Below are 17,283 nucleotides of genomic sequence, written 5' to 3'. Positions count from 1 at the left end.
AAAGAGCTACTGGCTACAAAAGCTTGCACATTTACTTAACGTTTGTATGTGTGTCTTCTTCTGCCACTGTTTGCTGTGTAGATTTTTTATCTATCCAGGTAAATTATACTTTCAAAAATTATCATTTTCTTTGGTATAGAAACATGAACTAGCAAATGCCAACTCTCCCATGAAAGCCTACTTAAAATGTTTCGGAAAACAGTACAAAGTGAGGGATCAAGGAATACTCTACTATCCACTATGCATCTCTCCCACAGGAATGACGACGGTAAGCTTAGACTAAATACAGTGGACAAAAAAGCATCTAAGCAATTATTCATACCATGCATGCGAACAGAGCAGGAAGAAACCCTGACAATTGTATACGAACGTTGGAACTTAAATAGTAGCAATTATTTATTCACAACCGATACAGAAGAGTCACATGTTTGCACCTGTTACTGTCCTTCAAAGTAGTCACCAGCATTGTGTAGAACCCATTGCCAGCGATGTGGAAGGCGTAGTATACTGTTAGTGGAGCCCGTTTGTAACAACACCAACGCTATACTATTGTACATATAATAAATTTTTCTTCTAATTTTTGATAAATTAGTGTTATCGATGTTCTGATTTCATTTCTTTTCTTTTCATGTCATTATGTTAAAGAAACTGTAAACAATTTTCGATGTGAATATTAATGTTTATGTCAAATTGCAAGCAATATTATAACAAAACTGAAATGTAAGGAATGTTGAAACTGTTGTAAGATGTTAAAGCTGTAATTGTCCGTCTGGTCCATACGTAGGCAATGTATTAGGATATGTAGAATGAAAAACCTCGGGTGAATACCCTGTCCGTAGGGGAGCGGTAAAAGGTGGATGGCAGGCGAGCACGGGAAAATGCACACGGGCGCGGCACGGCATAACGGGCTCAGCAGTAGTAGTCGGAGTTGGGCATCGGTCTGAGAAACACGTTCTGAATCGAGGAGGCTCTCCTGGAAAACGTGATTTCGTTAAGCCTTGGATGTGCCGTTTCCGACGCCTATACCGCATGGCAATATTCCATAGGCACTAAACGGAAAAGTATTGCGACGCTAAGAAGAAGCAAAGTGCCGATACATCAAGAGCCACTGCTGTGATTGTATGTGTGCTCTGTGCCTCGCCATCTCGCCGCCCGCCAACCGCCACATCGATACAAACAGGTTGAAACTTTTAGTACTGTATTCGTGTGGACCAGTGTTATTTTTGTTCCATACTGTTCAATAACAACTTAAATTTTACCAGAACTGTACTATCATTTAATTATCCTCACAACTAACCTAGGCAGGGTCCTTTCCACATGTTGTGCAATCCGGGTGTCCCGAAATGAAGATTTAAAATTTATGTTAATAATAATTACCTGCCGACCTATCTATGTTAGAATGTTGTTTAAAGAACTTTGTTGTTAATGAATATATAGGTAAATAATATAGGTCTGACAGAGTTGGAAGATACTGTTGAAATTGGTTTAGTAATGAAGTTTAATTAATTTGAGACAAAATTAATGGTAGTTAAATGAGCAGGAAATAAGACAAAAAGAGTAGTAACTCATATATTGGAAATCTTGAGTGCTTAATGATTTCAATAATCAAAATTTTCAATACAGTGATCATAACAGCTTCAGGGTCCACCCCCCCCCCTTTTCTTTTCTATTCATTTGAATTCTGAAGTGTACTGAACTGATTTGATCAGCAAAGTTAAAGTCAATATAAAACCAAAATTTATCAGTGTTTTACCTTTTTCAAAATTGACATTGTATGTGTGTTTCGAAAGTGTTATTTCTAGGGTAACCTATGCCCGATTTTAATCAGATCAATAGACAGTACGAAGTTTGTAGTAAACATTATAGTGTTTTGTTGTGTATTTATGGCTTGTCCATGTTAGTACAGAAAGTGAAATTATTAGTTCAGTAGATTTTCTGGTTCTAAAATTTACCATATTATGCAGTGTTATTACATGTTGTTTCGCATGCACGTACATCAACTTGTACAGGGAAGAAACTCAGTTAATGCCTAATTAGGCTGGCAACCGTATTATTAACAATTTGGGTAGCATCTGCTGTGTTGTTTCTTGTCCGTCCTAACGTGTGGTTGCACTTCGAAATTGCTTGACATATCATTGTTATTACTGAGTGGGTGTAAGTCTGATTTGCCTCCATTCAGGTACACGCGGTCAACATCTATACAAAAATCCTTTCTCTTAAGGTGAAGCCCGTCAACTTACCATAGTACAGGCTTTAAAGAGTATTGTGCGCCCAAGCATAGTGTTACATGTTCTGTTGATGGTGCGAATGGAGTGGTCTACTGCCTGTCGAATCTCTGGAACAGTTCTGAATCAAATGCCACGAAGTGATTCCTTCATCTTCAGAAATCAAAGTCACAAGGACTTAAGTCCAGGGAGTATGGTGGATGGTACTCTACTTCCCAGTCTCATCGACCGAACAGAGCAGCCACAGCTTGTGCTGTATGCCCCCGCTCATTGTCATGCAAAATGATGGGTGGGTTGTGCAGAAAGTGTCACCGCTTCTTTCGCAAAGCTGGTCGCAGGTGATGCTCCAAAAATGAACAGTAATACTGTGCAGTGATGGTGGAGGAACGTAATGCGTTAGGATAACACCACCACAGCCGTACACGAGAATCACCATAACTTTCACCATACTGGGGCTCTGACGCACTTTCAATTTTCGTGGCGACCCATAATAATGCCATTCATTGGATTGGCATTTCAGTTTTGTCTCATACAATGTGGCCCATGTCTCATACAATGTTACAATATGGTGTAAGAAAGCCTCTCCTTCATGCTCGAAGCGCTCCAAGTACGTCTTAGCAGCATCGTAATGCATCCTATTCTGCAATTCCATCAATTCATGCGGAACCCATCCTGATGCAGTTTTTCGCATGCCCAGGCGTACCTTCAGGATGAGAAGCACAGTTGTATACGCTAATCTGATTTCGTGGGTGAGCTTATGAATCGTATGGCATTGATCACTGTCCACTAATGTGGCAACAGCATGCACTTCTTCTTCAGAGATGGTAGGATGACCTGTCTGATGCATGTCTGCCACAGTTTGCCGACCTTTGTTGAAGGCTTTTACCCACTGTGCCACTGTTCTGTATCGCAATGCCGATTCCGTGCACGCCTCTTGAAGACCTCGATGACAATGTTGTACTGTACGACCTCTGGCACATTCAATCTTGATCCAACTTCATTGCTCCTGTTTTCAAAATATAGTGACACCGTTGCATTAGACAGCTCGCTCACAAGTGTTTACCTCAATTGTGCACACGCCAGTGAGGGACGGCAAGTCCATTTGCTCGAAGGTAAGGAAGGTATGTCAACAATGCGTGCTATCAGCGACAATAGTAGATTCTATTGCATAGTGTCTCCACAGCAGTGTTGTCACTGTTTAACTTCCAACCTGCGTAATAGGAAGTACTGTCCGCTATGCGTTTCTTAGTGATTTGCGGAATACGTAATTATACAAACGTGCATCGATGGCAAGAGCTAATCCTTGAGACAGAAAACTAATAGTAATTACCATAGATGTAACATGTGCAACTATGGGTTCCTGTGAGTACAGCAAGCAATAACAGTTTGTACTCAAAGACAGGTGAGCTACGTCAATGGCATTCTTTATAATGCACTGCCTACATCACCAAGAAGCTGGATAAGGAAATAGCTCTTGGAGCAGAGTTAAAATGATCTCTTACTGAGAACTTTTTACATCATAAATAAATATGTTTGCTTACAGGAATACTAAGCTCTCATTTATTGTAGAGTACTTTCTAATCTGTTGACTGGAGCAACATCCATGCTGTATTTGTCTTCACACAAGGATGTTTCTGCAGTTCATTTCCTGTTAACTTTGTTTCAAATGCAGTGCAGTACACCTCAGAAAAGAATCTGTTGCAATAACAGTTGTGATGGATATAGTTTTGACAGATATTGGTGTTTTTATGTGTTTCAGCAGTATGATATAATGTGTTCATCTGTTCACATTTTTCAGACGTGTCATATAAAAAAGTTGCCTGTTCTCATAATATTATTGATTATACTTGTTAAGCATATTGTAATCTACTTGTAGACATCCCAGCATTCATCTTAGAAACTTGAGGAAGACTACAGAAAGCCCAGCTCAGGATGGCTGGGCAGAGCATGAACCCTGTTCCTCCTGAATGCGAATACAGTTCATTAACACTTTCTGAATCATATATTGAGTTAGGTGGCTAACCCAGTGTTAATGAACTGGGTTTACATTTAGCAGGAATGGGGTTTGTACCCTGCCCAGCCATCCTGAGTTGGGCTTTCCATAGTCTTCCTCAAGTTTCTAAGGTGAATACTGGGAGGCCTACATTGATAAGGCCATGGCTGACTTCCTGCTTGTCCTTGCATAATTCTGAATACAACAGAACAAAAATGGGTGGCTTTGAGAGATTACATAGTGATGAGAACAGAGGAAAAGCTAGAAAAAGAACAACATTTAGAAAGAGTCCTTGGATAACACAGGAGATATTAAATTTTACTGATAGAAGAAGGAAATATAAAAATGGCAGCAAATAAAACATGCAAAATGGAATACCAACATCTCAAATCAAGGAGGGAGAATCTCATTAGCTTTTATTAGTGTTGCAAATCTAGATTTTGGATATAAAGAGACATCTTCAGCTCATTTTCATTATATTTCAACAAACTCACACCAGTTCATGTCACCCTGTTCAGTTCATGACACTGAGGAGCCCCAGTGTCCCTCTGCCTATACACCTGTAAGAACATAGGGTGATATGAACTGCCCCGAGTCTGTTGAAATATAATGAAAATGCACTGAAGTTGGCTATTTATAGTCAAAATCTAGATTTGCAACACAATGAAAGCTAATGGGATTGTGACTGGCTCCTGTGTGCCTCACCTTCCTTATAGTCTACAGTTGCTATGCACAATGGTTCCTGACAGAATCAAAGCTGGTTATCTCAAACCAAGTCAAGAAAAGGAGGTTGTCAGGAAGTACAAAGTTGAAAGGCAGGAATGGCTACAGGAGAAATCCAAAGATGCAGAAGCGTACATGATTATAGGAAAGACGGATGCTACTTATAGGAGAATTAAAGAAAACTTTTGAGAAAATAGATGCAGTTGCATAAGTATTGTTCAGAATGTTACAATTTGGATAATGGAAGAAATGCTATCCCTTAGGAAGCAGTTGTTAGATGAAAAATGGGAAAGAAGTGGTGTGGGGGAGGGTGGAGATTTTATGACAAAAAAAGAAGGCTAAAGATCATGTTAACGTCTTTCAATAGCAGTGTAATTGTTCACAAACATTTTGTATCTCCAATAAAAGAGGACATTATGACTTGTAAAATAAAGCTGGTAAAAAAATTACTGGCTGAAATACAATGAGAATGACTGTCTTTATACCTCACACTTTATGCTGGTGTGTAACAACACCCCATCTCATTCAGCCGAGAAGTATCACCAGTTCCTTTCTCAAAAACAAGTCTCAACTTTACATCATTGATCTTATTTACTAGATTTATCTCCCACAATTATTTTTATGATATGGCTTTATAAAGAGATCCAGGAAGCCATGACTAACCGACACCGGACAATTATGAAAGTAGGCTTCTCTAAGGGCAGATAGGTACTGAAACCTGTGCTGAGCAATGCATGATGTTAAATGTGACCTCTTTTGAGTCTGTAAATAGACAAAACTCTTATGCAGTTAATTTTGAATGCTTTAATTTTTATTTTGCATGGGTTGCACAGTGTATCTGTGCAACATCATTTGAACTTTACCTACTGTGACTCAGAAGAAATTGTAGAAAAAAATATGATTATTTTCTTGGTTGACACTGAGAAATATGTAAGGAATACATATTATGCATACCTGTGCTCCAAAGTCAAAAGGTTCTTTACTTCTGAACACCTCACCCAGTATCATAACAGCATTGACATGAGCATCTTCCATCACCTGCAAATGGAAACTACCAGTTTACATTTAACAGCATTTGCAAAATGTTAACTTTCATGTTTTATGCTTTAGATCAAAGTGAGGAACTCAAGTGGGTGGGTAGGTAGCGGGGAGGGGGGATGGGGAGGGGGCGGTAAAGGTAAGGTGAGGAGGACAAATGAGGCAGATTTATCCTTGAGGCACAACAGGAGGGTACAAAGAGGTGTACTCCTGTTTCTTTTTTTGAAATGATAAGGAGTACAATTATTAGCTTATGTAAACAATCTATCTGTCTAAATTGAACAGTATTCATAGACATGTGAGAATATAAACAGCTGTAAAAACGTTTTGCACCATCCGCTTGTCAGCAGAAGTGAGTGAGCTTATACATAACATAAACTTCTATGCACTGCGGTTAAGTACTTGTCAGAACCTTGTGAACAATTTGACATAAATACGTTTAAGCTACTTTTATGGAAGAGAAACTCGTATATTAACACAGGCCACACCAACTTAAGTGCTTTGCGAGCACCGGCAAAGCACCAGTGCCGGTGGGGCGGGGAGGCCGATATAGCACCGTTGTGGCAGCACTTAGCGAGGCCAGAGCCTTGTTATTGTTTGGTGAATGGGACTGGGACTGGGGAAATCAGCGTGCATCAGGTGGCATACCAGTTTTAAAATGAATAATAATAACAATAATAAAAAAAATAATAATAATACCAATTTTGAGTACAGACAGAAATAATAGTTTTATTGTGCTCCTTATTTTGCATTAATTTACAACATTCTTTATTGATCTTTGGCATCACTTTGAAGCCAATAATTTTCCAATATTTGGAACAATTGTTTTGGAAGTTGCAATTAGAAGTACAGCTTCCAACAAAGCATCAAACAAACTTGTCCTTGTTTTCGTTTTGTTAATATTCATAACTGAAGACATTTGTTCACAAATGAATGTTGTTCCGAACATTTCAGGACAAGGGTATGAATCCTTGGGAATTCTTGTCGATCGATACCTTTATAAAATGAAATCAAATCATGATTGTAATGGTAACAACGGTCTGTCAAAATTGAACTGCTCATTCAATTCCACACCAACCTCTTGCACTCTTTGAGAAATAGTATGTTCAGAGAAGCTTAACATCTCAAATTGGGGCACTACAGACGGGGATATTACCTCTGAACACTCTACAAAACACACTTTTACAAAATGGCTCTATGTAAAAGGTCTTCCACTTTTTGCAATTTTCAGTGCAACAATATAGCTTGCTCTAACTGTGCTTTCTGTTGCACAATTGAGCTCAGATGTCTGCGGGACAACAACAGCAATAATTAACTTTAAAATCTTACCACACAAAACAGTCTCATAAATAAGTTTAACAACAATATCTAAAGAGAAATAGCGCAAGTTTCTATATATATGAGTACAATTACAAAAAGGTATCTTGTGTTTTTCTTTTAGAATGAACAGGATAAACAAGGCGTACCTCTTCAGATTGTTGCAATTCTGATTTTAATTTAGTGATCATTTCACTTCTCTCTGGTCCAACAATCCCCTCATGTGCTGAGGAATGTTTATTTTTGTAATGATGGCACACTGTTGACGCTTTGATATTTATGGTAGTGTGGCAGATTAATCAGTCCTTTCCCATCAGACTTTGCAAACAAATACCAGTCTTCCCATTGAGCATTAAAAAATGGCACACCTAAATTCGAACACTTGCAAGACAGATTAACAGTGTCCCACTTGATAAGATTCTGAATGGAAACTTCAGCGAACTGAAGACGATGCAAGAGTGAGTGCTGTCTTTGTCAACGCATGCTGCTACAGCCATTACACAGGAGAAAAGAGAAGAGGGAGGGGAAAAACGCTGCTGCCGTTCAGTGTGGCACCGGGGCACGCAAGTACTAAGTGCTCAAGTTGGCGTGGCCTGGTTTAGAGTCTAGGGGTGCACGAGAAAACTTGACTATGAAATAAAAACCAAATACAGGGTGAGTCAGAAAGGACTTCACAACTTTGGAATTATACAGAAATTTATTGAGATAAATTACAGAATCGGTAGATGTATCATTTTGTAGCACATAACCTCAAGTTTGATTCACACAGTACATCTATACCCCATCCTGAAACAGAGTGACAGCATAGTGCAAAATTAAAATAGATAACTTCAGTGGTGCAGAACATGCTCACTGTGCATTTTGGTTTCATGAAACAAACTCTGCAACAACTATTTGGTATAAATTTCCCACCGAATATGCTAAAGAACATCCAAGTAGGTCTACAATTTACTCTTTGCACAAGAACTATCTGGAGACTGGTTGTTTGCTGCAGTGTGATAAATCACCAGGTCCCTGCATGTCGATGATTGTGTCAAACATGTGAAGGACAGCTTTGCCCACAGATCGATGAAGATGACCAAGGTGGGATAGTTTACTACCAGCAAGATGATGCACCACCTCATTTCCTCACGGAAATTCAAGGTTTCCTCGTTAATCACATCCCAGGTCGACGGATTGGCTGTGAAGGGCCAATCGCACGGCCACCTCGCTTCCCAGATTTGACGCCACTGGATTTCTTTCTCTGGGGTTTCATTAGAGACTGTGCATATGTTCCTCCTCTACTCAACAATGTAGTCAAGGAGAAAAATCAAATCTATGCTGCCATTGCACAAGTTACACCCGATTTGCTGCAACAAATGTGGGAAGAAATTTATTACCGCTGGGATGTTTGCCACATCAAAAATGGTAGTCACATCAAACCCAAAATGACACTTTTACTGATTCTGTAAGTTATCTCAATAAACTTTTATATCATTCCAAAGTTGTGAAGCCTTTTTGACTCATCCTGTAATAACCAAGTATGGTGTTGTAAATCACTTTGGAAGAGCGATGTGTACCCCTACATATTTCTTACCGGTGAATGATACTCATGAATGAAAGAATGATAAAACAAATTATGTTGCCGGAAAGCGCAACTACAGTGTGGATTTACTGTTTTATCTCCCCACAGAGAACTGAGACGATGGATGGTGTGCGTCATCAAGATTGGATGGCAACTGCAATAACTTTGTGGGCACAATTTAGAAGCTCCATGAATGCCCAGTATGTATTGGAGAAGTGTGTCACCTCAAGAAGAAATACAGGAAAACCTGAAATGGCTGTAGTGATATTGAAACAATGGAATTGTCAACTGATTTGTCATTCTGAATCGTGAATCCTTCATGGCATGGAAATGGAACTGGTATGTAGTGTTTCACAGTAAAATATTATGACTGAAGTCTTTTGCTATCTGACAGACACCGTACATGTTTCAAAAAATGCATGGAGTATATACAGGGTGATTCAAATTCCTCTATTAATGTCGTTTTATGTAACCTGCAATGTTATATCTGATCGTCAAAAACCAAGTGCGAGATTTTCATATTCTCTCATTCACTAAGTGCAAACTATTAGTCCTACAGAAAAAAAAATGAATGGGACCTTTTCTAGGAAATTTTGTACTGAGATACGTTTTTGCTATGCAGTGTTATTCAAGAAAAACATACAAAAGTGATCTTCAAATGTACCCCGACTCCCAGACTCAGCTCCCACTGGTCAGGATTTCTAGTATGTTGTTCATGGCACTAAATCCTACCATTGTACACAAATTGGCAACTGCATGAATTATTCTCAACATTTGATTTTTGTTTCTGGCCTTCACTGACTGGCCTTATTACAACATTGACTTAATTGAGCACTTATAAATTGTAAAATTGAAATTTGTTTAAATTTTACTTAACAATTTTGTGAATTTTAAAAGCATGAAATAAGCAATTATATCACTGCATTCATCAGACCTTCCAGCTACAAAGCTACTGTGCTTGTAAGGGTTAAGTTTGGTTTGAATTGTCAATGTAATTACTTATAGCATCATGTTTACAAAAAGAAGTTTTCCTTTCATCGCCCTCACAGTGTATAGGACCAAGTGATAGAGACCAAAAAAGGTGTAACATCAGGAATAGTTCACGTAATTGGAAATGTTTGTACGGTGGTAGGATGGAGTGCTACAAAAAACATACTAGAAATCTCAACTGGTGAGGAACGAGTATGGGGGAGTAAGTGCATTTAAAGGTCACTTTTGTATGTTTTGCTGGAATAACTCAAAAACTGTGGCCTTCAGGGAAATCATATCCCAGTACAAAATTTAACTACATCAAATTTCCTATTTAAAGCCCCCCCCCCCTTTTTTTTAGGGCTAATAGTTTGCATGCAGCACACAAAAGAATATGAAAATCGTTTGTGTAGTTTTTGAAGGCCAGATGTAACATTTCGGGTTGCATAAAACGACATCTTTAGGGTCAGGTGACTCACCCTGTATATACAAAAACTGTTATAACAATTACTGAAGTAAAGCATAAGTTGTTGTATTACATTTCCTTCCAACATAAACTGCACAAGCAGGAAGAGGAGCCTTAAGTTGCAGCATCAACTAAGAGGAAGAGGAAGAAGAGCAGAAAAATAATTAAGTTGCCATTCAATCCAGTAAATAAAAATCCAATAGGGAATATACCATAAGGTAGTTGGTGCAAAAGTGCACATTTTTGCATGTTTGTTGCGAAAAAATATTCATTACTGTGTCGATGTACTCCACACCTTACAACTTTCTCGGATCGTTCTCATTTTGCTGTCAATGAGGTGGTCAAGATCTTGCCACTCGAACCTGTTCTTGACAGGGTGCTGCTTCATAGTGTGAGGAGGGCTCCTACAATGATAACCTGCAAGTTTCATCTCATCCCAAGGGTGCACCATTTGAATTAGTTAACTCCCACTGTCTGGTGGAAGGTGTCCATAAGGTGAGCATGCTGTGGCTGTGAATTATCATCTCAGAAGATGAACCCATTCCCCAAATATTGATTAGAGAGTTTATTGATAAATCACAGGATCCTGTTTCAATACCACACAAACCACAAATTACGCTAATCAGCGATGAGATGTGTCTGGCACCCATGTGATACCAGCCTGAAACATGCCTGACTCACCTCTTTCTGATTCCGTGAGACGGTGTGCCTGGAAAGTGCAACAGTACTGGCCACCTCCACAGTATCCACCATTAATAGGACACTACACCAGCGATCCAGGTTCTGTTCTACGTGTCTCGTCCTCCATTTTCTACATATCTCATGGGAATGAGGGGGAGTTTGCCCTGTTGTTCACGATGGGTGTCTAAAAGCCACATTTATCATGTGGGGAAGGTCATGTGCTCTGTTGGCACACAGAGTCCTATCAGTCACTTCCAAAAAGGAAACAACCAGTTCTGCAGGACTTCTTGAGGGGCTTGTTGGCCGCAGGTGACCACTACGATACAAATCAGCACTGTTTCATGTGTCACATAAGGGCTGAATTCACTAATGACTTCACTGTGGCATACGCCAACTCGGCATGCAACATCCACGATGACAACATTTCTCAAAATAAAGTGACCCTTTTAAATGAGGTGATAGGTTGAACAAGTAAACAAGCCAAATTATCACATCATTCAGGACTGGAGATGATATGTACTCTGTGGAACTGCAAGAAAGCACAGGTACTTGATTAAAGATGGAGCTTTATGTAGCCATTTCCTGTAGCCTGGGCAGAATTGAGTATCAGGTTTTCAATCATGTAACTACAAACTATGGAAGTCACAAGAGTCATGCACAAAACCTTTTTGCAGCAGCTTTTATTACTCCCAGATTATTAAGAAATCAAATGGAAGTGAAGTGTCTTATCTTTCTAAAATATCACAAGCAACTACATATTTTGATTTTGTATATTAGCTATGTGTGGCTCGCAGTTACACTAGTGTAATGCTTCAACCTGCACAGTATGTTAAGATTATACCTTTGACTCGTAGCCTGTCAGGAAACCCATGTCCCGAGACAGCAAAAGAACCTTCTCACGATCGGCATCTGCTGCACCTCGAATCACTTCGATGTATTTGTCCATGAACTCTCGGTCGTACCCTCGAGATGCACCAAAGTCCAACAGAGCGAGCTGTAGAAGTAAATGAAGTTAGTGAGTCTTAAAGAACATTGCCTTCATTATCTACAGTTGCACAAAGACTAAGAAAGTACTGTCTGGCCATAAAATAACCTGAATCCAAACATTACATGAATAACCTTAGCTTACAAAAAGGGCACGTAAAATATGGGAGCTTGTCATGTGCGATGCTCGTGACTCTCAAAATGAGGAATTATTTGCATGGCATTCTCAAACGCATCTTTAGTATGACAGTTAATTAAAATATGGCATGTTGTGTGTGGTAACTCACCTGAAAAATGATTATTAAAAAACCCTATGGCAGGGGTATACAACCTACGGCCCGTATGCAGGCCAAAGCAAGTATCAGTGTGGCCTAAGAAGTGACCACATATCACACAATCAGAAAAAAAGAAAATTTCATACAATTCCATTTATGTAAAATTATAATAAATTAAATTTGAAATTTCAATTTCAAACTCCCACCACACAGTGCTATTCTCTCATTGGCCCATCCCATTCTTAGCCTTGCCACCTGTGCTATACTTGACACCAAGCAACTTACATTCAGCATAAATGAAATATCAAACACACGTACAAAATGTTATAAAGTCATTGTGCTACAAATCACTGATGGTGATGCAACTTTATATGGGTGACATTACACTATGTGGGTCTTTGGAGCACTGGAGACAAGCCACTATTTAGTAACACTGGGTTTTGTTCTATCCATCTCTCTCTATGTCTGAGTCAACTACAGTAGTATGAACACTATGCTGTACTTTACACAATGTCACCACTATGTGATCATAGGAGCAACTCAAAAAACTCTCAAACTGAGAATCGTTGATCTCACTACTATCATTTACATGACAGTGAGTAACGTCCCTGGGTACAAAGATTCCTCTGCCTGACAATATCCAATAAATGAAGAATCTCTCTCTCTCTCTCTCTCTCTCTCTCTCACACACACACACACACACACACACACACACACACACACACACACACACACAAAAGCTATGGGCAAGTCAGGGTTCTTAGTTGACTATCTACACAAAATGTAAAGGATTGTTATGCTATAAAACATCGCTCTACTTTGTCTAAGAAGACAGCGCGCTCTCATTCTGTTATGGGCAAGAATATACAAAAGCCAATCTCTTTCCATATTCTTTGAAGAGGAACCTGAGCACTGCAGACCACTCTTGAGACATCACAAAATTTTACCACTTCTAACTACATATTTGAATCCATTTTCTTCACACAACAAAATTTAGATAAATTACACAGAAATGAAACCACCATGGTTGTAATACAAGAACAAAACATCAGTTACAAATAATACCACATAAATCAAAATTGTGTGCTGATAGTATCAGATATCCACACACATTATAAAGATGGACTGTCACAGGCAACAGTCGCTGGAGGGGTAAGAACCACCTACCTATCATAGTTCAGGAGACATGACACCATAAACACTGAGATATGTGAAAAACTGGCACATTGTGCATGACGTTTAGAAGTATTACTCCTTTGCTACTAATTCTATTCACAACATATTTCACTGACAGTAACCATACACACTGCTGAATGTACCTAAGCTAATATACTGATGCACCACAAAACTGGAATAGGCATGTGTATTCATATATAGGGATATGTAAACAAGCAGATTACAACTTTGCGGTTGGCAACCCCTATGTAAGACAACAAGTGTCTGGTGCAGTTGTTAGATGGGTTACTGCTGCTACAATGGCAGGTTATCAAGATTTAAGTGAGTTTGAATGTGGTGTTACAGTCAGCACACAAGCAATGGGACAAGACATCTCCAAGGTAGAGATGAAGTGGAGATTTTCCCGTACGACCATTTCACAAGTGTACTGTGAATATCAGGCATACCGTAAAACATCAAATCTCTGATATTGCTGCAGCTGGAAAAAGATCCTGCAAGAATGGAACCAACAACAACTGAAGAGAATCGTTCAGTGCAACAGAAGAGCAACCCTTTCACAAATTGCTGCAGATTTCAATGCTGGGCCATCAACAAGTGTCAGCGTGCCACCCATTCAACGAAAGATCATTGTTATGAGATTTCAGAGCTGAAGGCCCACTCGTGTACCCTTGATGAGATCATGACACATAGTTTTATGCCTTGCCTGGGCCTGTGAACACCGACAGTGGACTGTTGATGACTGGAAATATGCTCCCTTGTCAAACAAGCCTCGTTTCGTTATGTATTAAGCAGATGGTCGTGTACAGGTATGGAGACAACCTCATGAATCCATGGACCCTGCATGTAAGCATGGGATTGTTCAAACTGGTGGAGGCTCTGTAATGGTGTGGGGCATGTGCAGTTGGAGTGATTTGGGACCCCTGATATGTCTAGCTACGACTCTGACAGGTGACACATGCGTAACCATCTTGTCTCATCACCTGCATCCGGTGGGTATTTCAAGTGGGACAATGCGATATACCAAAGGTCCAGAATTGCTACAGAGTGCTTCAGGAACATTCTTCTGAGTTTACACTTCCACTGGCCAGCAAACCCCTCAGATGTTAACATTACTGAGCATATCTGGGATGGCTTGCAACATGCTGTTCAGAAGATATCTTCACCCCCTCGTACTCTTTGAGATTTATGGGCACCCCTGCAGAATTCATGGTGCAAATTCTCTCCAGCACTACTTCAGACATTAGTCAAGCCCATGCCACATCATGTTATGGCATTTCGCCACCTGGGGGCACACAATATTAGGGCAGATGTACCAGTTTCTTTGGCTCTTCAGTGTATATCATTGTATGATTCATAGTTCAAGTGATATAATGTCATGAACATACATGTCACCATACATTAGTTTTAATACACTCATTCTCTACTCTTAAGACACTTCCTACAGTTGAGTCAACTTAAGGAAATCCCTGACACCTGTCACTGGTTTTGGCCGCTTTCAACCGTGAAGAGCAAATGGCTGTAGGTGAAAACAATAGCTGACTACATAGCTATGAAGAGGCATTGCTATGGAAGTGTTTACAAAATCATGTTGTAGACACACAAAGCAGTTGCACCTGGCATACAGAAAGTTTCAGGGGTCTCGTTTCCTTGTTTGGGTACTGTACCCGTACATTATACATATTTCTTTGTATGACTGTTTCATAATTTCAAAGGTATTTTCACAAATTCATGGAAATGAAATTTTTTTGTATTTTATGACAAGTACAGTTATTCTCTGTAACAATTTGATATTTTAAAATATCTGGCATTTTAAATTTAATAATACGCAGCACTTACATGTAACTGGTCTTTTCTTAACTATGTACATCTCTAATGTTATTGTTAGTTATGGAGAAGAGAGGATATAAAACGTAGACTGGCGATGGCAAGGAATGTGTTTCTGAAGAAGAGAAATTTGTTAACACCGAGTATAGATTTAAGTGCCAGGAAGTCGTTTCTGAAAGTATTTGTATGCAGTGTAGCCATGTATGGAAGTGAAACATGGACGATAATTAGTTTGGATAAGAAGAGAATAGAAGCTTTCGAAATGTGGTGCTACAGAAGAATGCTGAAGATTAGACGGGTAGCTCACATAACTAATGAGGAGGTATTGAACAGAATTGGGGAGAAGAGGAGTTTGTGGCACAACTTGACTAGAAGAAGCGATCAGTTGGTAGGTCATGTTCTGAAGCATCAAGGGATAACCAATTTAGTATTGGAGGGCAGCGTGGAGGGTAAAAATCAGAGGGAAACCAAGAGATGAATACACTACGCAGATTCAGAAAGATATAGGCTGCAGTATGTACTGGGAGATGAAGCAGCTTGCACAGGATAGAGTAGCATGGAGAGCTGCATCAAACCAGTCTCAGGACTGAAGACCACAACAACAGTTATGGAGAACAGTTTTATATAACTGACATTCTAGTAAAATCAGATTAATTTGCCTAAAAATAAGGTTTGAAAATTGTACAATCTAGTTTCTGTAATTGCTAATCATCAACTCATATATCACCCCCCACCACTTCACCCTGCTGGCATATCCCATATCATAAGTGCAAATCCGGTACCATCACAATCTAAGCCACAAATAGATGAATAAATGACATCATTCGGAAATTTTCTACAATCTAAGTAAAATCTTGGCAACTGGTCCAGAGAACCACTGTGAGCCCATTACCCAGCACATTCAACCCTGTGTCTGCCTGGAAATCAGAGTGGTCATCTTCACCCCAGAAAGGCTTTTTGTGGGTTGAAAAGCCAGCCACCAAACTTTCTACATTCCTCATGTCATTTGGTACACACTGAACCAAATTACAAATGGGAGAACAGCTGCTACTCTCGATAGCTCGGGATGGCACGTCTCTCAGAGCTGCGACTGTAGATGGCACAGATGGTAACACACATTGTACTGGACTGTCCCTTGCATGATTTCACAATATTCCTGGAAGAACTACATTGGGCCAGCTCCATGGCATGGAAAGGCTGGAAAACCTGAACAATGGTCTTCGGTTTTTTCTTTTGTTTATTTAATAGGCCATTTATAATTTCTTTGTTAGTAATTGTTTATGTCTTGTATTGTTCAAGAGCATCAGAGAGCTAAATAAAATATGTAGATCTGCCTGCATAAACAATAAGTATTTAACATCCCTTTGTAACCAGCAGTTGGAAGAAGGCACTTCACACCTGACTAGAAGATGGGTAACAAAAGCAACTCACAAAACTGCTATCCAATATGTTTGGCATCCATCAGTTGCAGAATCTTAACAACATATTCTAAGGTCTCAGACATGACAAGGTATCTTTAAGAGGATGACCACTTCCATGCCAATCATACTGACTTTAAAAAATATGGGTGGGTCACACAAAACTCAACATGCCTTGTTCTCATTTGACATCCTGAAAAACCATGGATCAACGTAGTCAGGTGGTTGCAGTAATACTCGACTTCCACAAAGCATTTCACTGAGTACCACCTACGCTTGACAAAGATACACCAGTAGTGGATATTGAGCACAGCTTGTGACTGGATTGAGGATCTTGGTACGCAGTATGCAGCATGTTATCTTTGATGAATATTCGTCGACAGATGTATAAGTAAATTTAGGTGTGCCACAAGAAAGTGTGATGGGACACTAGCTGCTTATGTTGCACATTAATGACTGTGCAGACAATATTAATAGTAATGTTTGACTTTTCATAGATGGTGCAGCCAACTATAATGACGTACTCTTGGGGGAAAAAACAGAAAAAGCTACACAAATATTCAGTCAGATTTTGGTAAGATTTCAAAGTGGTGCAAACAATGGCAACATTCTTTACAGATGCATAAATGT

At 39.5% G+C, this 17,283-nt stretch overlaps 1 protein-coding gene across 2 annotated transcripts in view; it reads right to left on the bottom strand.

Moving 5' to 3' along the window:
- LOC124717002 (atypical kinase COQ8B, mitochondrial) overlaps nucleotides 1–17,283 on the bottom strand; it is a 137,208-nt gene that overhangs the window by 14,625 nt on the left and 105,300 nt on the right. For both annotated transcript variants that reach the window (XM_047243629.1, XM_047243630.1), the window contains exons 10-11: nucleotides 11,818–11,970; nucleotides 5,896–5,979 (exon numbers count right to left, since the gene is read on the bottom strand). In XM_047243629.1, the coding sequence (XP_047099585.1) occupies nucleotides 5,896–5,979; nucleotides 11,818–11,970 (237 nt within the window). The remainder of the gene's footprint in view (nucleotides 1–5,895; nucleotides 5,980–11,817; nucleotides 11,971–17,283) is intronic.

Source organism: Schistocerca piceifrons, chromosome 9, assembly GCF_021461385.2.
Source record: "Schistocerca piceifrons isolate TAMUIC-IGC-003096 chromosome 9, iqSchPice1.1, whole genome shotgun sequence".
Lineage (NCBI taxonomy): Eukaryota > Metazoa > Arthropoda > Insecta > Orthoptera > Acrididae > Schistocerca > Schistocerca piceifrons.
This window is presented reverse-complemented; position numbering and strand designations above follow the sequence as displayed.